At 41.0% G+C, this 22,442-nt stretch overlaps 1 protein-coding gene across 3 annotated transcripts in view; it reads left to right on the forward strand.

The window, feature by feature from the left end:
- The window catches only part of TP63 (tumor protein p63), a 231,590-nt gene that overhangs the window by 196,261 nt on the left and 12,887 nt on the right, over positions 1 to 22,442 (forward strand). The window contains exons 5-11 of one of the 3 annotated variants that reach the window (XM_034999816.1): positions 4,033 to 4,219; positions 6,480 to 6,595; positions 7,880 to 7,989; positions 8,659 to 8,795; positions 10,633 to 10,715; positions 13,117 to 13,253; positions 20,150 to 21,621. In XM_034999816.1, coding sequence (XP_034855707.1) covers positions 4,033 to 4,219; positions 6,480 to 6,595; positions 7,880 to 7,989; positions 8,659 to 8,795; positions 10,633 to 10,715; positions 13,117 to 13,253; positions 20,150 to 20,264 — 885 coding nt within the window. In that variant the 3' untranslated portion in view covers positions 20,265 to 21,621. Of the gene's footprint in view, positions 1 to 4,032; positions 4,220 to 6,479; positions 6,596 to 7,879; positions 7,990 to 8,658; positions 8,796 to 10,632; positions 10,716 to 13,116; positions 13,254 to 20,149; positions 21,622 to 22,442 lie in introns of those variants that run through there. The other 2 variants (XM_034999817.1, XM_034999818.1) reach the window with 2 other exon arrangements.

The raw sequence follows: 22,442 nt of genomic DNA on the forward strand, positions 1-22,442 counted from the left end.
GTTTTATTCATAGTAAATGCAGACTGGAAATAATTGATGTGTAGATAAATAATGGAATTCCACTAAATAATAAAATGGAATACCGATACATGCCAAAACATGGATGAGCCTCAAAAGCATTATGCGAAATGAAAGAAGCCAGGCACATAAGATTATACACTGTATTGTTCCATTTCTTTAAAATTCTAAAATAAGGCAGTGAGCGAAAGCAGGTAAATGGTTGCCTAGGGAAGGAGTCAGGAAGAGGGTTAGCTATAAAAGGGGCAAAAGATAATTTTGACGACTGGGCTAGGGGAGGTGGTTATATAACTGTGTATGTTTGTTAAAGGTCATCAACTGATATACTTAAAAATTGGTATAATTTATAGTAAATTATACCTCAAAGCTGATTAAAACAAAACAAAGAAGAATACATACCCCCAAGAAATTAGACCTTAGAATTAAAGAATCTCAAGTCAATGTTGGGAGCAGTTTAGAGGTAGGATTTTAGAAGTCCCAAAGAGAAAGAGAGAGACATTAAAAGCAGCCAGATGTGTTCCACTTTTCACCCTGTGCCAACTTGAATTACCAGTGTATTCTAAAATCTTGGCGTAAATCAGATTGCCATTCTCTTGTGATCCGGCAGAAGACTGGAAAATTGGTGGAGATAGTGGCCATTTGGTAGAGGATGAGGGAAGTGGGGAAGTCGAAAGAATTACGAATACACCATAGGCCAGGGAGCCCGAATTTAGTGCTGGAAAAATATTACACATCAGCACAGATTGAATTTGCAACCAGTGAGGGAAATAAAGTAGCAGAAGCTTGGCTTTGTAAAGAACTGAGCACGCCAGGCTGCTTCAGCCCCTCTAGTTACTGAGCAGCAGGCCTGCTAGTTTCACCGGACGCAATGATCAAAATGGATCTTGGCCCCGGTCAGATATTTAGATTCAGTCAATATGAAACTTTCATCCTTAAAATTGGAATATGTGGTCTGCAGTCCTAGATGCAGTCCGAGCCGAGGGGGGATATCTAAATTGTCCGAGCTTGGTGTGGAGAACAGAGGAACAACATGAGTCATTCCAGACAGGGAATGGTACGATTGAATTGTGGGTGATGCATGTATGGTGTGTTGGAGGCGTTAAGAGGTTTGCATGGAGAGAACATGCAGTGGGAAGTGAGTGTGTTTGGGGGGTGAGGGGAGGGAAGGAGAGATAGATGGGGTCAGACCACAAAGGGCCTTAACAAACCATGGGAAACATCAGGGCCTCCCTCATGACTTGCCCTAAGCTGTAATCAAGAGTACTGACAGACCATTGGTACTGGACTCCAAGGTCAGCTTCCTCCTAGTCCAGTATTTTTTCAGTTCTATCACTTGCTGCAGCTCTCTGTAATTAAATGAGCAATTATTACACTGAGAAATAAATAAAGAGGAATTGTTGACGGTGAGTCAACGACTTCTGAGCTTGTTTTAATGTTAGAGAGGATTGTATACCTTTGAAGTTGTTTCAGAGTATAGCCATGCTGTTGGGGATTAAAGAAAGGTAAAAGTGCACAAATTTGCACTGCCGAGCCAAGAGAAATCGAGACAAGGGAGTGTTGTTACAGGGCTGGGATTAGGACTCTCCTATACGGGTTGCTAACCAGCTCTTCTCTGTGACCTCAGGCAAGTCCTCTGTATGCCTCCACTTTCTTATCTATAAAATGGGGATAATAATGCTGATTCATTATCTGTTATCTGCAATTCTGAGATCCAAAGAGCTCTGAAAACCAAAAGTTGCTTTGGTTTGGTTTTAACTTCATGAAGTTTGTGACAGACTCATTTGGTGGTGAAATCTGGCCTGAACTTTAAAGCTCTATAGTCATATCCCAGTTGGTGGGAATAGTCATGAATTCTGAAGAAACGTTAACATTTGATTCTGGGGTGCTGACCTAAATCCTGCTGGAGGTGTTTATAATATATGCTATATGAACTCTGCTCCCTTTCTAAAATCAAAACAATTCTGGATTCTAAAATATCTGGCCCCAGGGGTTTCAGATAAGAGACTGTATCCCTGTAATACCCTCCCCATGGGGTTGTGTGAGGATTCCATTTCTGACAGCAGAACTCAGGAAAAGATAAAGCCATTATTATTTATCATTATTCAGACTCAGAAATGAGATTCCCCTCTCCCATCCCTGAGAACGAGTGAGGGTAACAGCTGATGAAGCCTACATTTGTTTAGTACTTTTACATTTTAGTCTGTCAAGTTTGATTGATAGTGTATCAATTATTGAAATGTGTTTTCTTTGAACTGTCCTACTCTGAACACTTATCCTTCCTTTTTTTTTTTTTTTTTGGCAATCTTTACATACTTGGGTAGGTGTCTTATTTGCCTTCAGGTGACAAACTTATTTTTCAGTCATTTTTCCTGAGGTGAATCTTATGAAGCTCACGCGTAGGTTATATATCTCCTAACTAAAACACAAACGGCTATGCTTACTTTCTGAGCATTCTTAGTAAAAGTGAGTTCTTAACATACCCTAAGGCAGTGTCTTTGTTTGTAAAGTCATTGGTTGAAAACACTAGCACAAAAGTACTCTTCTACTTTTCATTCAGTGTTTCCCGAGTAGAATTTTATTTTTGTGGTCAATTCTTGGCATGCTCCCTATTTCCTCAAGTGATATAAAACCCGTTTGCTGTGTCTAATCCTTGACCTGTGGTCATGGAGAGCTGACTATGCAACACACTTCTCACATTAGGAAATTTTTAACTGAAAATTTCATATACTAAAGCGCTTGGGATAAAAAGAAAGATTAAATATTTCAAGAGGATGAAATAAAGCAGCTCTTTTTAAATGCATTTTTTAGTCAGACATTCGCCTTCAGTCAGAGTTAGGTTGAAACGTATCAATAATACATCTTTTTGCCACTCTGGCTCCTGGTCCCCAGTGTTTTTCCCCTGGAAGACCGTTGCTGCCAATCTAGGATTGCAACCTGTGTGTGTGTGTGTGTGTGTGTTTACCTTTGTTTGGGTAGGTGTTACCAGGTGCCCCACTCTTGGCTGGCTGTGGTGGTGCCTGGTGGTCTCACTGCCGCAGCAAACTGCGGAGGAGGGCAGTGAAGGGGCCTTGGCCCAGAGAACAGGGATGCTAAGGTTTAATAGAATGTAGGGATTAGAATGGAGACTTTCTACATTGGTTCAGAGATGGGGAGGGGAAGAAACACAGGATAGGACTTTTTTCTTCTGTTTGGTTCTAGGTCTCATGCTTTCTCCCCCTATTTTGTCAGTTCTACAACCAACCAACCAACCAACCAACGAATCACTGAATTTCTCCTCCCTCAGAAGGAAGTGTGGGGAATACAAGTTTCAGTCACTTCTGAGTGAAGAGATCTGTAGCTTGATGGCTTTTGCCATCATGATTTGTGCCATTGCAACAGGCCAGTCCTGTTCATGAGAGTATAGGACCAAATGGTCCCTATCAACTTTCACATTGTCTTAGGCTATGGCATGAGAATATAAGTGCAACCGTTTGGGAAAAAGTTTGCTTTGCAGTTTTCTAGTTGGTTGGGCCTTGGGTAAAATCTCTTTACTCTCTGCTATATATTCCATCCTAATTTTTCCCCCATAAATCCTATTTCCTCTGAGTCTCTCTAGAGTACTGTAAGGGCAGGATACATTATCATCTGTTTAATATCACTCAGTATATGAAAACATTGTTTTTTTCCACTTAGTTTCTGGCATTCTGTAAAGCTGTTTGTGGTATGAATTATTTTAACCCCTCTGAAACTCAATTTCTTCACCCTAATGAGAAGATACCAGAAAATAATGACATCAGTGTGTTTTGATAAATGTGAACTCTTTTGTTTACAGGATTTTATTTAAAGTTGGAAAAAATGATTAATTTGATTAGTGACTATAAGTCCTTCTGAAAAGATTGCTAGCTGTCATTGTTGGGTATGTAGTAGCCAGTCATAAATGGGCATCTATAGAAAGTGGACCTGTTCCGATTTGGAATGTAACAATATCTCCTGTTGGTTCTTTCTTCCTGTCACCATCGGCCCATCTCTAAGCAGTATTCCACTGAACTGAAGAAACTGTACTGCCAAATTGCAAAGACATGTCCCATCCAGATCAAGGTGATGACCCCACCTCCGCAGGGCGCTGTCATCCGTGCCATGCCTGTCTACAAGAAAGCTGAACATGTCACTGAGGTGGTGAAACGATGCCCCAACCACGAGCTGAGCCGTGAATTCAATGAGGGTAAGAATTGGGATCTGGGGCTGTTTAGCTAAGCTCCTGAAAAATAGAGATCCTGTGGAGATTTTTCTTTGGGGTCCATCTACCTGGTTCCAAACTCTGCAATCTGAGGACAGCTCAGTTTACCTTTTTTGTCTAACAGATTGAGAATAATGATAAATGCATTTATGGCTCCATTAACAATTGGACTCTTCGTAATTTAATATTGGTAATTACTAGGTGACCTGAACTTGCCTCTTCACTTCTACTGTTTCCTTTTTTTTTTTTTTCTTTTTTTAAATGAGAGGGTGTAGGAGGGACAATCTGACATTTGACCCATTCAGCTCAGGTGAGGGTAACCTTCAGCTTTAGTGCCTTTCCTAGAGTGGTGTCAAGGCTATACCAGTTGAGAACTGGAGGGAGCATAAAAGGTAAGAAACACATACACACACACACGCACACACACAAAATGGAAGAGTAAAGTGGGGGGAGAAAAGGAATGAAGATAAATAATGGACAAGAGGAGCAAAAAGAAGATCTAGGACATAAGCTGGGAGGGGGGACAGCAAAGTCATGACTGGGAGTCAGGGAGCAGGTATTTTGGGGCCTCCTTTAAGCTCTGTGTCTATGGATAAGTCATGCCCCATGTTCTGAGCCTCAGATCCAACAACAGCTTTACAGAGGAGGTCGCTGTTTCCAAGGGTTCTCTTACACTGGATATTCTAAGTCTATGAAGGGAGGCTAAGTAAGGAGGAGCGGAAAGTAGAAAGGAAGAACAAGAGAACACAAAAGTGTTCATTAGGAGGGTGCAGGAGGCTTGGAGGTTAGGATAATTTATATAGACAATATATTTTTAAAAAGAAATACTGGTAGGTAGCTAGTGTGATGTTGGAATAGATGGTAGAGAAAAATTAATGGAGGAAGAGAGTGGATAGAAATTTCAACAGAGAAAGTTAAAATCCTCCCATCTTAACACAACTACTTTTTACACATTAATTTCCAGTCCTTGTCTACATGGCCTCATTTTCAGTACCTTTCCATCTTGTTTTTCACTTAACAATATGACTTAAAGATGATTCCTTATAGCTATGCTCCATTACAGGTTTCCACAACTGCCCTTGATCCATCAAGATGATATAAGTATATTTTGTTTTGTTTTGCTTTCTCGCTGTTTGACATAACACCTGTTTTTAGTTTTTGCCAAATAATTGATTCTTCAGAGAGCATTTTCACACTTATTTTTTGACTTTTATAGATTAACAATTTTTATAGAATGGTAATATATACCCAAAGAGTAAGAACACCTTTATGGCTCCCACTCCCAATTCTCAGATCAGCTGCTTTCTTTTGGAGCTCTGTCAAGTATCCCAATTTTGTGAAATTTGGCCTATGTTCTTTTAAAAGCATGCCTCCCTTTTCTGATCCTCCAACCTGGGGCTCTTTCAGCACCAGAAAACCAGTAAGTTTCTCATCTTTATGACCAAAGCAGGTGTGAATCCAGGGGTTTTGGGTTGGCTCAGTCAGTAGAGCGTATGACTCTTGATCTCAGGGTCATGAGTTCAAGCCCCACATTGGGTGTAGATCTTAAAAAAAAAAAAAAAAAAGGTGTAAAGGTGTAAAGACGGAGGCTTTATGGCAGAGAAAAGAACAGGCAGTAAAAGTATATCCTTGCCATCTATTACCTTTTGTTAGTATTTTTGCTAATCAGTGTTGGGGAAGCATCTATTCTCAAGCTGAGTTTTTGGGGTTTTTTGTTTGTTTTTTTATGAACTTGTTCCTTTTCCTTCCCTTTCCCATGGGAGCTAGCAGAATCCCCTCTGTGGATAAGAACAGAGACATAGTCATAAAGTTCCTTGACAGCTTGAGTTGTTAACCTTCAGCCCCAGAAACAAAGGACTGTTCCCTTAAATATAGGTGAGCATTCCAGCCCTTTCTATTGTTATAAAGGTACACCTTCATTTATTAGATATCTGGCAATGAGATCCCTTCCTTTCTTCAAAGATGTATGTTTCCTCTATAAAACAAACCATTTCTTTAGCCACAAATATTTTGCCCATGCAGCTTCATTTTCTTTTTTTTTCTTCCTTTCTCCTTCCCTCCCTTTCTTTCTTTCTTTCTTTCTTTCTTTCTTTCTTTCTTTCTTTCTTTCTTTCTTTCTTTCTTTCTTTCCTTTCTTTCTTTCTTTCTTTCTTTCTTTCTTTCTTTCTTTCTTTCTTTCTTTCTTTCTTTCTTTCCTTTCTTTCTTGGCAAAGAGCTAACTATTTTGTCTTTCTCTGTTCTGCAGGACAGATTGCCCCTCCTAGTCATTTGATTCGAGTAGAAGGGAACAGCCATGCCCAGTATGTAGAAGACCCCATCACAGGAAGACAGAGTGTGTTGGTACCTTATGAGCCACCCCAGGTAAAAGATAAGTACTGGGTTGACTTGGGAGAGCATTCATTTTGGTGATAAAGGGTGTTTTAGGGATCTCTTTCTGCCTTGGTGTTTGTCATCAAATAGAACCCTTCTTGTCTTTCTCCTCTCCCTCTTTACCACACTGCTTCTCTATCCCCTTCAGAACTCCTACATTTGTATTAAGTTAACTTAATAACATTGCTGTGTACCCAGGTTCCCATCTTTTTTTTTTTTTTCCCCAGGTTCCCATCTTAAAGGCCAATAATAATTGAACTTGCAATTGGGTAAATACCTGACTCATCTAGAGAATTTAACTGGCAATTGAACTGGTAGTAGATGTGGACCAGATGCCAGTATATTCCCAGTGGCCTACAGATGGGAGACTCTGAGGGGGATCTCTTAGCTCAGGTTTGGACAAACAGGTGGCAGATTAGGAAAGCAGACTGGTTCTGTATTAAGAACACTGGAGTAGTGTTACCAGAGTCTCGTGGTTTGCTGGCTTGCTATGTGGACTGTTAGCCTGTGGCTCTCCCTCTCTAAGCTTCAGTTGCCTTGCCCATAAATGACCACTTTGGAATAGATGATTTAATCCTGAGGACCTTTTCAGCTCCAGAGTGTTCTTTATGGAAGTGTACATTTAAATCTGTGTTAAGCTATTTTATCCACATAGGGGAAATTTCCCTGGGTGTTGCTGCTATTTTGGATAATATTTTCATTTCTCCCCATTTGAATTAGGTGATAGGGATTAGCTTGCAAATGAATAAGATCAATAGGATCAAAAAGTTTTATGATTTAGGGGCACCTGGGTGGCTCAGTTGGTTATGAGACCAACTCTTGATTTCTGCTCAGGTCATGATCTCAGGGTTGTGAGACGGAGCCCCGTATCAGCCTCTGTGCTGAGCAGGGAGCCCGATTCTCTCTCTCTCTTTCCCTCTCCCTGTGCCCCACCGCCTGCTCTCTCTTTCTTCCTCTAAAATAAATAAATCTTTTTTTTTTTAAGTATTATGTTTTAAAGCCTTTCTTGCCTTTCTAATTTAATGTAAGTATTTAAAATAAAATAGATTTAATTTAAATCTAATTTCTAATTTAGTGTCCAGTGTTGCAAACATTAGCTTTAAGCTTCCCAAGAGGCAAGGCAGAGGAATCTACAATGGGTTTTAGAGTTCGTCTTGCTAGAAGAGAGTGTATCACCTCATCAGAGTGAGTTGGTTAACTAGAGAAGAGAACCGAGAAGGAAGAACATCAGCTCAAACCATTGTTAACCCGGACTCTTTTTCCTCCTGTGTTCAGGTTGGCACTGAATTCACAACAGTCCTGTACAATTTCATGTGTAACAGCAGTTGTGTTGGAGGGATGAACCGCCGTCCAATTTTAATCATTGTTACTCTGGAAACCAGAGAGTAAGTGGCATGTGCAGAATTGTCATTCTGCAAAACACCGTGGGCAGAGGGCAACGTGAAATTGTGTTTGCTCTATCATTAACTTTCCATGTACAGCAAAGAGCTACCCTTGATTTTGTCCTTTGTGCTTTAAATCCTGGCTGCAAACAGTGACATAAAAGATCTAAGAAGGTGGAGACAGAGCAGGGTGCGTTAAGGGAGAGGGAAGAAAAGAACCAGGAAGGCATGCAAGTCACTTCATACCTGAATTCTTGACATTTGACTGCAATAGTTTCTGATTAGACAGTGTTTGTTTTCATGTGGCTCCCAAGGCAGTTAACAGTTTCTTTGAGTAAGTCTGGGCTGCCTAAGGGGGTTTTATCCAGAAACATCCACTGGCTTAACTCAACTTTCCTTCAAAATCTGTAGCTAAATACAGCTGTTCAGTTAATGGCTTGGAGGTGCTTTGCAGAACAAATGGAATATTATTTACTAATATTTTTTATGGCACATAAGCCCTTTTGTGTTTTGCCAAGTGCTTCTGGGTCCATCCTCAAAGCAGCCATGAGTGAGCTGGTGGTGATGGTGGATGGGTGATGGCTAGCATTGGACATGGAAATGAGAGAATGCCAGGGACTTTTACAATTCTTTTCAATTTCACCCTTTCTCTCCCTCCTCTCTGATTCCTAGCGGGCAAGTCCTGGGCCGACGCTGCTTTGAGGCCCGGATCTGTGCCTGCCCAGGGAGAGACCGGAAGGCGGATGAAGACAGCATCAGGAAGCAGCAGGTGACGGACAGCGCAAAGAACGGTGACGGTACGAAGCGCCGTAAGTAGCTGTAGTAGCCAAATGCGGTAGGGTGAAATCTTCTCCAGATGTGGGGGCCAAGAGCAATACTGGGGAAGCTGCGTAGGAAGACCTACCTCAGGGCTTCAGGGGCAAGTATGACTTGAGGTCTCACAGCCAGTGTGAACGGTTGTCCCACTAATGGAGGACTCCAGGTGCGCACGACAGCTTTGCGAGAGCAAATCGTCATGGTGAGGATTTCTTAGTCCAGCGGTCCTCAAACTGTGACTCCCAGACCAGTAGCAACAGCATCATCTTGCAACTGGGTAGAAATGCAAATTCTTAGTTCCCAGACCTGCTGAATCAGAAACTCTGGGTATGAGACACTGATACCAGTTTATCTTTCTGAAATTGCGCGTAAGGACTGAAAATGGCATCTGTCTACCTTATGAATTCCTGGGAATAGTGAGATTTACAAATGTATTTCACAAAGGACGGTCTGGGGAATATGCAGATCCGGGTTTCATGGAGTTTTGACACGTATGACCGTCTTGGGGCCTCAGTTACCTCATTTATAATGAGACTAATGATTTAGGTCTGTTGTTTTTAAACTCCTTTTGTTAAGCAGTGAAAGCTTTTTTTTTTTTTTAAATGAAATATTTAAAATATTCTATTTGAAGGGGGCAGCAGTCAGGGGTGGTCTGTTGCTCTCAATCATCCCTTGCCCATGTGGTACAGGGGCCTAGACCTCCAGGCAGCAAAGTGTGAAAACCACTGATCCACTTGTACATCTAACTTATGAGAAGAAATTGATTCTAGAAGGTGCCTCGCATAAGCCTATTATCACTACAAGTATTTTAAAGTTATACCACGCTGTGATTTATTTCATGAAAACACGTTTTAATCTTATTACTGGTTAGTATCCAGAAGAAATATAAATTGTATTGCGTTTTACAGAACAACAGAATGTTTTAACAGCTACTCATCATCAACTTCTAACTTTTCCGTATGACTTGCCTTTCCTGTTAGGCTCTTTCTCTCCCTGATTATTCCTCAAAAAAGTATATATGTGTGTGTGTGTGTGTATATATATATGTGTGTATATATATATGTGTATATATATGTATATATATACACACACACACACACATACACAATACATACATATGTATATAATTATATCTCCACCCTAATTTTGCTCATGAGTCTGTCTGGTGGCATCGTTTCTATATGCTTCCCTGAGCACCTCAGTTACCTACACGTTAATAACTTTTAGGAAGAATAGATTATCCGAACTTTTGCAAAAGAATCCTCTCTATATCCTGGATTCTGGCTGTAGTTTCTAATGTTGGAAACCTTAAGGATTTATGAGCTGCATCCACTCCCTTTACCAAAGGGAAAATGAGGGCCTGGGAGTGGAACTGTCTGTCTGAAGTTACATGATGTCCTCACTGCCGCGGGAGGGCTGAACACGCAAGCTGAGCGCATGGGCAAGACAACTTCTACAACACCCCTCCCTTTACCTCCTTGGAAGATAAATGATCTGAAAAATAAAACACCAAACCCATTTATCTTCCCTCCCTGAACAGCTGTTCACAGACACACGCCAGCAAGACACGGTGATTCCTGCAGCACCACTTAGGCCAAAGGCTCTCTTCCAGCTTCCCAGATGTCTTCCTTCTGCTTATTCCTCCCCAACCCCCCACCTCATTATTGTTAGGCGTACACTTAATGTAAATGCAGTGATCACCAAGGAAATGGAAGCTTGGGACTGGAAACTCTAACCTCACAGGTTTGCTGAGGCTACTGTCTGTTTAATAAATGTACTAGTGCTTCAGAAATGTTCCCAGGATGAAACTTGCGTTTTCCCTTCCACCAGCTTTTCGTCAGAACACGCATGGCATCCAGATGACATCCATTAAGAAACGGAGGTCCCCAGATGATGAGCTGTTATACTTACCAGTGAGTCTCCCTTGAGTCTGCCCAATTGCTTCATTTTTACCATCTCTGAATGAGCTTTTCCTCTGTGTCATCTTATTATCTGTGACAATGAGAAAGGGACGATGATGACTAGGGAGATAAAACAGGGAGAAAATATTGTTTGAAAAATCAGGAAATATCCGTCTCTTCCCCTGTTTTGAAATCTGTCAGTAGTACAGGCTTCTCTACTTACTACTCGCCCAATCAAAGTTACTCTTCTAATATAATTTTTCTTACCCAAATATTTAAAATTAAGTTGCAGTTCGTTGTTTAAAAATGATAAGATTACCCCAGACAGTGTGGCCAAGACTGAGATTTTGTCAGAAGGAGCTCACAGATTTGACAGTACAACATTTATGGACTTGAATGCGATTTCTTTTAGGAAGTGCTATAAAGAAAGCCAAGCAAGACAGGATCCTCAGTTATATGTGAATGGCCAGAAGACTCAGCCCAGTTGTTGTGTAAGAGCATTGTTCATTCCTATGAGGAACATGAGTCCTCTCAAGGTCCTTGAGGTTCCCTTTTTAGACTATGGTTGCAGTCTGTTGAATTCTTAGCACCTTAGGTTTTGACCATCGAGAGTGGTGGCAAAGTCTTGGTAACCAGCATAACCCTCACCATCTGAACGTACCTGAGACCCAGGCAAGCCGGGCCAGGAGATTTGACAAGGGTTGCCGCCCCTGTATTGACGCCAAAGCCACTCAACAGGTTTGGGCGTGACATACCTGCTTCCCTGCCTTCTTTGGGCCCTGACCTCCGGGACAACAGACTGCTTGCCAGTAAAACAATGAGACGGTGAGTTAGCCAAGATTCTCAGTGTCTTTTTTCTCAAGCTACCTATGGAAACGGACTTGTGAACTTTAAGTTCAGCATTATCCTGATAAACCAAATATTCCGAAAGACCTAATATGTTTTCAGCTGTTGAGATAGGAACCAGTTTGTACTAAGGAAGGAGGTACCTTGTCATCAGTTACATCTTATGTTTAGTGAAGAATCAGCCAAACTGGGATGTGTGAATTAAGGAAAAAAAAACTTTTAATTTAACATGAATTTAGTTGGTATCTGTTGGGTGGCAAATATGCTAGACCCTGAGCATTCAGAGATCAGTAGAATATAATTTTTACCTTCAAAGAGCTTGCCTTTTAGCAAGGAGACAGTTAGAATGTAATGAAATAAATCCCTTCGTAGAGCTGGGCATGATGCCGTGGGAGCACATAGAAAGGGCAGAACACTCACCCAAAGACTGAGATCAGGGGAAGCTTTGCAGAGGTGACCACAGAGCTGGGACAAATAGGAGCTAACCTGACATACGGTAGAGAAAACTTTTCCATTTCTGAATTCTGACAAATCCTGCCTCTCAGGGAGGGGACTTGGGTGAGGCCTACAAAATGCCTAGGGAGCAGATTTGAAATAGGCACTCGCCCTTGGGATCCTGCAAGCGCTCATCCCTGCTGGTCTCACTCCAGTCCTGGCCCTGCTCATACTTTTAAAAAACTTTTAAGAGACTCTCTTAAAGAGAGAAGCATGTTTTGCCTCAGCTGAAAACTTCTGTCTTTCCAGAGATAAGTTAATAACCGCTAATTCTCATTACTTTTGGTAGTTGTTTCTTATAAAATCACTGCAAATGTTGTTCTAACAAACACTGACTCATGGGAAAGCTCAGGATGAAGTTCCTGTGAGTCTCTGATCACAACATTTTCTGCAACCAGTCAGTACATAACCTTGTTTGATGTGTGTTTCTCTTTAAAGACACCTTATTTCATGTATACTATTGATTCATTAACGCCGAACTCATGACCAACGGCACTACAACTCATGCCTAAATGAAGCTTATCTAACACATTTTCTCCAGAAGGCACATGGCAGCCTTCTGGCACCTGGAATCCTAGACAGCGCTTCAGCATTACCCTTGGGGACCAGTTTAAAGAGCAGGTTCACCAAAAAAGCCAACACAAAACAAAACAAAACAAAAAACGCACACAAAACACACACACACACAAAACTAAAGCAAACAAACAAAACCACCAACAACAAACCCCCTCCCGCACCCCCCCCGCCACACACACACACTGTGGAAAATGTGGCACTCAGTAGACCAGGGAGAGGACACTTGTTTGCAGCATAAAAGCAGGAGTGAGACAGCAGAGCATGCCTTCGTCGTGCGCCTGAGCTGGGAACGTGCGCGAGCAGCTGCAGTGTGGCCCTCTGTGCGTGTCTGTGTGGCCACAGAGCGCCACCAGGCTCGGTTTCCGTGTCACCAAGGACCGTTGCAAGCAGGCGAATTCGGCAACACGGAATCCACAGAGGAGGAGGACTGGCCGTGCCGCTAACCGTTCCAGAGCTCTTCATTTTCCCTGTGTCTCTCCTTGTGCGCTGCACGTAGGTGAGGGGCCGCGAGACCTATGAAATGCTGCTGAAGATCAAGGAGTCCCTGGAGCTCATGCAGTACCTGCCTCAGCACACGATCGAGACTTACAGGCAGCAGCAGCAGCAGCAGCACCAGCATTTACTTCAGAAACAGTGAGTGTGTCGCTGTGAATCTCAAGAGGCGTCCGGGTCCGAAATGGGGCGGTGGGCGGGCGATGAGAAGACCTGAGGCCGGGAGACAGCAGAGCATCATAGGTTCCCATGAACCAGTGCAGGGGCCCTTTTCAGTTTCAACAGCCTTCCCGGTTTCTTCCCCTAGAGCCTGGAGAAGGTCCACCTAGCTTCTGAAACTGCAGCTAAAACATTTCAGGTGAATTACAAAGAGACTCATGCTAACAGAGTTTGCTCTCTCTACCCCTCATCCATACCCATCTATCCAGAGAAGAATTATGAGTATACAGTCTACTCTAGTCATACGTGTACATGCAGCAACATGTAACCTTCCCTCATCCTGGTGCATTGTCCTGTACCTCACCTGGGAGGCACACAATCCACTTGTAGACTGGGGATGGCCCCTGGGTTTTACTGTAAGCGACTTCTTGGAGAGCTCTGTTGAGGACTCTGAGACCCTAGCACATGCTCCTTGGGAAGCCATCTGGAGGCAGAAGGGCAAAGTAGCATCTTATCGCCATGTTTCAGCATCTCTGTTCGAGGTTGTCTTCCAGCAATACATTTTTACAGAAATTGGGCCAGATTTTGCAACCATATTAGATCTACGTGCAATGTATAACTTATATATTTATATGTTAATTTTTACCTCAACTCTTGGATCTTTGATGATATTGTTTTGTGACTAATCAGAATAGAATAGCTCTCATGGGAGAAAGGGAAGTTGTCAAATCAAGACTCTGTTGACATTCACCCTTCTGTGGTTAAGAATAATCACTTGTTAGCTTAAAGTGTCTATACTGGAGATATTGGCAGAGTCTCCATAGATAATGTAAAATGTATACATTTTGGGCCCATTTAAGTAATTCAAACATTCAGCTCTGCTCTTCAGACCAAAAGAAATGAAGCCAAAGTCATCTTGCCTCAGGCAAAGATTGTCTTTTACAATAGAAATGTAAATGAACAATAAATAATGGTTATTTTCTGATACATTAATAGTAGCTATAGAGAGATAGCTATGGAAAGTATAAGAAAGAGGGCTCATCATCCTTTTTTTTTTTTTTAAGATTTTTATTTATTTATTTGACAGAGAGAAACACAGCGAGAGAGGGAGCACAAGCAGGGGGAGCGGGAGAGGGGGAAGCAGGCTTCCAGCTGAGCAGGGAGCCCGATGTGGGGCTCGATCCCAGGACCCTGGGATCATGACCTGAGCCGAAGGCAGACGCTTAACGACTGAGCCACCCAGGTGCCCCTCATCATCCTCTTTTTAATCAACATAAATGCAGCCAAGGTGTTGGACTGCATCTGTGATACTCAGGAGGCATCCTCTGAGCACCTGGCTATGGGGTACAGGGTGGACAGCAGAGGGGTGGAAAAGGAGTGTGAGCTCCCTTAAAGGAGTTCAGGCTCATTGAGCATTTAAGACCTCGTTTGCCTAGAAGGGATCTCACCATTTACTTTGAGCATGAAAGCTTTGCAAATCATAATTATAAAGTTTTATAGTAAGGCTGAGTGGGAAGTTTAATCAAGAGGTCTCTTGGAGACACAGGATATTCCAAAGGATGAATGAGAACTCAGGGTTGCAGACAGAGTTGCCACTGCAAATCCTATATATTCTTTAGGATATCAGAAGGAAATATATGTTAATATATTCAAGGGTAAAACTGATTTAGTTCTTATAAAATCTTACAGCAGGGATCAAAGAAACAGACCTGTAACATCATTTACAGACCAAGAGAGGCTAAATGCCTCTCTCTTAAGAGGGAAACATGCATGTGATGGTATTAAGAAACATTCCCAAACTGCCTCTAGTTCACTCTGGAAATGTCTGGCTCAGCCAAAATGACCTCAGAAGAATTACATAGCAGCACATCATGCTGAACTAGTTACTCTCTATGATAGTCTTCCCCGTCTTTTTTTCCAGTTAACAGGAAAAGTACTGTCAGGCCAAATTGATACTTATTAAATGATGTGGTTTAGAAAATCTGACCATTTAGCACAGGGGTTGGCAAACTTTTTTTCTGTGAAACACTGGTAGTAAACATCTTCGATTTTCTGGTCCATATGGTCTCTTGCAACTAGCTGCCTAGTTCTGCCTCTGTAGCGCAAAAGCAACCACGGTGTGTAAATGAATGAGAGTGGCCAGTGCTTTTTATGGACACTGAAACTTGAATTCCATACAATTTTCGTATCATGAAATAATTCTTCTTTTGAATTTTCACAACTTTTAAAAATGTAAAAGCCATTCTTAGCCTGTGGGCCAGATTTGGCCCATTCACTGTACTTTGCCAGTTCTTGTTCTGGGTAAATCGGTGGATCTTCCTTCGTTGCCTCTGAAGGCTTAGATTTATTTTTAAAAATTTATTTATATATTAGAGAGAGGAGGGGGAGGGGCAGACGGAGAGGGTGAGGGAAACTTAAGCAGACGTGGGGTTTGATCTCAAGACCCTGAGACCTGAGCTGAAACTAAGAGTCAGATACTTAACTGACTGCACCACCGAGGTGCCCCATGGCTTAGATTTTTTTTTTTTTATAGGAATATTTGGAAGCTAATATGTGTATCCTAAAGTAGAGAGGTATGGAAATGTTTTAGGAAAGCATACAGTGATTTTTAAAATGGTATTTCAATATCTAAAAAAACAACAGCCTTTAACAGAGATCTCTTTTGTCTGAGAAAGTTAGGCATGTCCATCCAGACAAAAAATATGGTTAATGATGAAACCTTATCAGCAGTTAAGACTGGAATAGTTGAGTTGATTCATGTAACAAACTTTTTATTGAAGATCTGTTACAGTGAAGTATTAAGGATGGGATGAGAAAGATGAAGTTCCTTCTTTCCCAGAGTTTATGAATTAGTGGTGAATTCCTAACCAGACCCCCTTTTGAATCTTTTTTTTTTTAAAGATTTTATTTATTTATTTGACAGAGAGAGACACAGCGAGAGAGGGAACACAAGCAAGGGGAGTGGGAGAGGGAGAAGCAGGCTTCCCGCCAAGCAGGGAGCCCGATGCGGGGCTCGATCCCAGGACCCTGAGATCATGACCTGAGCTGAAGGCAGACGCTTAACGACTGAGCCACCCAGGCGCCCCCCCCCCCCCTTTTGAATCTTAAGAGAGCTCTGGAAATTCGTTCTGAGCATTGTGTAAATTAATAGGAGAATTTGAAACAATTCCCCTAGATCACACAGTAAAAGGAATAGTTTAGTGTCATAGTTTTAGAGATTTTATAAGCAGGAAGATCTACCTTAGTCAGTCGGGGACTTGGGCAATTTGTGTTTGTTGACTTGGAGTACATGAGCATACATAACTCTGTGTTTGCACGGGATGAGTTACCAGTGCTTAGTCTGAGTGTCTGGCACTGCTCTGAAGGTAAATTATTTTATAATTCATCTTTCATAAAGCAGTCTATTTCATCAAAGAAGAAAATGCATATTAAAATTGTTATTTTAAAAAGCTCGAGAGATATTAGAAACATATCGTCCCTCTTTTGCAAGTGTAGCCACAGATAAATGAGAGAACAGAGCCTCATGGGTCCCTGGGGTATCCATTTAAAAGCATTATTGCATGTTTTCGAGTTATCTCCCAGTGTACAAGAGCTAACTTTAGTGTGACAACTTGTGCATGGAAATGTGACAGACTGCAAAAGAAATTTTTGCAAAATACAGACATTTGGTCTAATTTTGCCTTTGTTATATATACATGGGTCTCCAATGATTGATAGACGTCTATATAAATTCTCCAGTTGTTGCGTTCTTCCCCTGGGTTTTTTTCAGCTCTCTTATTTTCATGCAAATCTCCAACAAAGAGCATGAATAACTAGACAAAGAAAAACGGAAATCTAATTCCCTGGCAATCATTTGAAAAGAATAAATCAGCTTGGAAAATACCTATAATAGCCTGTGATTTCCTTTCCAAAAATATAGACCAATTTTATGCTGGTAAGGGATCAATTTTGTGTTTTTCTTTTTAGTAGAGGAAAAATTAGTGGGAAGGAAATACACAGCTTCTACTAAGCGGCAATAAAATATTTTCAGTTGAATTCCTTCTATTAGTTTCTCACTGTGTGTTTTCTCTCTGCTTGCTTTTCATTTGTGCATGGTTTTCCTTTTTCAAAAATCCCTTCAGTTACCTTCATGATCATGGGCTTTATGGAGGGTAAATTTTACACCGAGTTTTTGTGAATCAAATTGTTATAGATATGAGTAGGCTTTATACCATTTACAAAGAAATTTGATTGTAGTTGATTTGCTCATGTTGGAATAAACATCTGGGGTTATGTTTATAGAAGCCCGAATCTAGTGGCAGGACAAACTGGACCCATTCTTGACACTAGACTCCTTGCCTTCACATTTTCAAAGGACATTAACTCTTAAGACAGCTTTGCAGAAGCTGCTTGACACCTTTTTAGCAATCTTTTGATGTGTGCACTTCGGACCAATAGTATTGCTTTTTCATTTTTTCCTGTAGTTTATCCTCCTCCTCTGATCTCAGGCCAACATCATTTTGTTAAAATTTTACTTAGCTGAACTCTTGTTTTCCCCTGAAAAAAACTATTTTTGAGTTTCTGCCAGATGGCTTTATTTTAATTGTAGTACAAATATGTGGCATCCTGAGGAACCCTTAGGATTTCCTTCTCCTTGATGATCCCTTGATGATTGTAGATTTTCAGTAATGCAGGTCAAAGGATATTGGAGCATAGTGGGTTCTTCAAGGTCATAGTTCTGATCTCATCATACCGCAGCTGGGATAACTGAGGCCCAGTGAACTACACCTGTGATTTCATGGCCAGTTCATAATAATGCTAAGATGAGAATCAGAATCTATGCCCACTTCTAGTTCTCCGCATCAGTTGGTATTTATCTTTGTGCTTTCAGTATGAAGTCTTACTTCTTTTTTTGTTTTTTAAGGATTATTTATTTATTTATTTGACAGAGAGAGACAAAGCGAGAGAGGGAACACAAGCAGGGGGAGTGGGAGAGGGAGAAGCAGGCTTCCCGCCGAGCAGGGAGCCCGAAGCCAGGCTCCATCCCAGGACCCTGGGATCATGACCTGAGCCGAAGGCAGACGCTTATCAACTGAGCCACCCAGGGGCCCCTGAAGTCTTACTTCTTTAAGGTCATTTGGCTATGACTTTCTGCAAGAACATTGATAATTTTTCCTCAGATTGCATATCTGCGGGAGAAGCAAGCAAAATTTTCAGCATTATCAATAGAGGAGAGAGCAGAATACACAAATCTCTATCTCATCGTTAGGTGTGGTTTAGACCATATTTCTAGGTTTGATTTAGAAATCCTTCACATGTCCAGGGTATTAGTTCGAAATTGCCAGTCTTACAGATAAAAACAGGTGGATATTGACAGTTTCATTTGGTTCAACCTTATAGGTCAAGGACCTGCAGAATTTTTACCATTTACACAGTGTTACTTTCTGAATTTCACAGCTATGTTACAAAGTTGTCAGGGCAGAGATTTATTAGCTCTGAATTGCTAATGAGGTAACAACTCAGACTTCTCAAATTCAGATAGATTAAATCACTTTTCTAAATTCTCACATCTCATTGCACCACTAATCTCAGTTCTAAGTCTCAAAGCTTGAACCCCTATGGTCCATATACTCTTTTTTTTTTTTTTTAAGATTTTATTTATTTGACAGGGAGAGACACAGCGAGAGAGGGAACGCAAGCAGAGGGAGTGGGAGAGGGAGAAGCAGGCCTCCCGCCAAGCAGGGAGCCCGATGCGGGGCTCGATCCCAGGACCCCGGGACCGTGACCTGAGCCCAAGGCAGACGCCCAACGACTGAGCCACCCAGGCGCCCCCATATACTCTTATCATAACAAAAACATGGTCTCTGCATGTTGTCTCATTCCACACTTGCTCAAAGAGAAGCCCCAAAGTGTAATATCCAAACAAGAAGTCAAAGCTTTAGCTCTTTACCTGAGAATAAATCTCTTCCCTGCTAGTTTGTATGCTGGCATATTCCATCAGATGATCTCAATTCTTGCTGGTGAGGTTGGTTTACTGAATTCCAGCCGTAAGCAAGTAAAAAGGGCTTTGTTGCTTTGCACTCAGTAACCAAATGTGACTCAAAAGTCATCTAGGAATGAATTCCCCAGTAGTTCGCGGGGTTGCACAATCTTTAGCAAAATAAAAGGATTTGTTCCTGGCGTCCTTGTGGCATAATTGATTTCTTCATTCTGTAAAAGTTGCTTTCATGAGTTTGATATGTGCCTTTGGAGGCCAAGTTTGTGACTGAAAGGATTAAGATATTTTTCCATCTCAATCTGGGCATATACAAAATGCTCATTAATAGTTCTTTACAAATGCATGATGATGCAGCCCCCAGACTGATAAGATCGTATTTCTTCATGCTTCATAGTTCGGCCAGACAGGAACAATAATGAGGTTTTATAATTGGGCCGATGACATTTTACCAAAGATTAAAATTAGTTCTTGTCTCGGCATTCCCTTTTCTCAATTCGTCGAGTCCAGTGTGCCAAGCACTGTACCAAACATTGTGACCAACCCTGACACAGTAGTCTTCAACTGAATCACTTGTGGAACCTGTTAAAAATATATATGCCTGGGCCCCTGCCTGGTCTCTGAGGATCTGGGGAAAAAAAAATTTTTTTAAGCTCTACAGGTGATTCTGATAGTTCTGGTTAACTACCACGGCTTTCTCTCATTTCTTCATAAAAATCTTGAGAAGTCCTCTCTGAGAAATTTTAAAGGAGGATGACAAGGAAGGAGCAGAAATAACTTTCCAGGCATTCGGTTCTGTCTCACTGTGATCATGAAGGTAGGAGGGTGTTTCTGTATTCGGTTGATATGAATATATGAAGTCCGAAGCCTTCACCTCTTCTTTTTCTCTGGTTCCTCTCTGCAGTCTCCTTTCAGCCTGCTTCAGGAATGAGCTTGTGGAGCCCCGGAGAGAAACCCCGAAACAGTCTGACGTCTTCTTTAGACATTCCAGCCCTCCAAACCGATCAGTGTATCCATAGAGCCCCATATCTGTATTTTGATCGTGTGTTTCTTGTGTTTCCATGTACGTGTGTATGCACACATGTGTGCGTGTGTGTGTGTGTGTGTGTGTGTGTGTCCAGCCCTCGTAAGCAGGACTTGAAGACTTTGGCTCAGAGACCTAACTGCTCAAAGGCACACAGCCACTAGTAAGAAAATTTTTGAAGGGACTCAAAACTTACAAGAAAGGACGTTTTCTGCAGATTCTGCATCCTTAGATCTAGCACTGGGCAGTCAGGAACCCCCATGTTTGTCTGTGAGCTTCTGTGTTGTTCTTAGAAGGGAGGGGCTCAGGTTGGAAAGAGGGGCATTAAGATGTTTTTTCGAACCCTTTTCTGTTACCTTCTGTTGTGTTTCTAAAACTCTTAAAGAAGCTTTTGAGCGGGTCTCAAACTTAAGATGTCTTTTTAAGAAAAGGAGAAAAAAGTTGTTCTTGTCTGTGCGTAAGAAAATTGTAGGCGACTGAGAGCCTCAGTCAGGCCCTTTTAATGCTGGTCATGCAATAATATTACAAATCGTAACACACTAAGGTGTCAAGTGTACTGCTGGGCAGAGAGATGATAATTACTATGAGTAGCCAATGTGGGGGGATGTTCTTTTCTTCTTTTTGAGAATTTGCATTATCAGTCTCCTCCCCTCATATGTAGATAGAAAGTTCATGAACACTGTCAGATCCTACCACTGCCACCTTGTTGGCATCTGATATGATAGTCTTCCTTGCTCACGGAAACCCTTGAGCCCTACACCCAAAGCTGTTGTCTAGACCTGAAGACAGAGAAACTTATTTTGTCGTTTTAATAGGAGGGTAAAACTACCCCAGTAATATTGTTCCAGGCAGTTAGAGATCATTCTTCAGTGGTCAAAATTGAGTTCAAAGTCCTCTCCACCAAATCTATGACTAATTTGTTTAGTCATAGACTAAACAAATGGTAGGTTAGTATGGTGTGGTAGGTTTATCTCTCAAACCTACCATAGAACTAGCCATATGGCTGGCTCTGTTCACACTCCTTTGTTCAGGACACTTATATTTTATTTAAGTGATGTCTAAGCAGACACATGTTAAAATCAACACTCCTGTTCTGAAACTTAAAGATAGAAAGAGTAGCTGATTTTTTTTTTTTTTTAGCTCAAAAAGTTTAGAGAATCTCTTTCTTTCCTTTTTAAAAACATATTTTAAAATCATGGTAGGACGACTTTAAAAATCTTCCCCCACGTCTCCCCACACCAGATCACCAGCCCTTTATTCTGTTTTATCACAGCAATGATTTCTTGTTTTTGAGGCTGTTGCTTTATGGATGTGTGATTTTAATTTTCAATAAACTTTTGCATCTTGGTTCATCTTGCAGTTTTTTCTTTTCTGTCTCTCTTCCTTTTTTTTTAAATTCCTTAAGTAATAGAATATTTTCATTTGAATGTGTGAAGTACCACGTGAAAGTCTAAAGAACAAGAATACTGAACAGTCACTTTGGTTCTGTCTACATTTCTGTCAGTATTTGGTGTTTTTATTTAAGATGCTCTGTATTAAGGTCATCGGTCCTAAAAATACATTCCAATGCCTACACCAACTTGAAATATATTTTAGCCCTGTGGGTGTTTAATTCATTAATTTCATCATGAGGAGCCAGGCAATATAGTATCATTTGTCCACCTCTCTGAACAAGACTCGAGCTATATCTTCAGTTGCCAAATAAATCGAATCCAAGTTTACTAAATAATTTGGCTCTGTGACGTAGGAATTAACAAATATTCATCCAGAAATATGCAATGGAACCTGTTGTCCAAATTTTTTGTAATTACACTATGTTCCGATCTTTGAGTAATTGTTTTTAAAAGCTTCAACAATTGTTTCTGAGTAAAAATAATGAATATAATAGCTTGAAAAAATACTTAAGAAAAAACATTTTTATGTTTGAGATAAAAGCATATTAGTAAAATCAGATGAGCTTGTTACATTGACAAGGTGTTTTCAATTAATCGAATAACTTTCTAATCCCCTTTTAAGGGGTTCACAAATCCCTGAAAGGGTTAATGAGTATGTTTAGTTTTTTAACATTTGCTTTTTCTTTCACAAGTTTTTTTTTTCTTTCACCCCATTTTTATATAAGTTTTTAATGTGTGTATAGTGACTTATATAAATTCATATCTTTGAACTAATGGAA

Source organism: Mirounga leonina, unplaced genomic scaffold (assembly GCF_011800145.1).
Source record: "Mirounga leonina isolate KUSES-001 unplaced genomic scaffold, KU_Mleo_1.0 Mir_115, whole genome shotgun sequence".
Lineage (NCBI taxonomy): Eukaryota > Metazoa > Chordata > Mammalia > Carnivora > Phocidae > Mirounga > Mirounga leonina.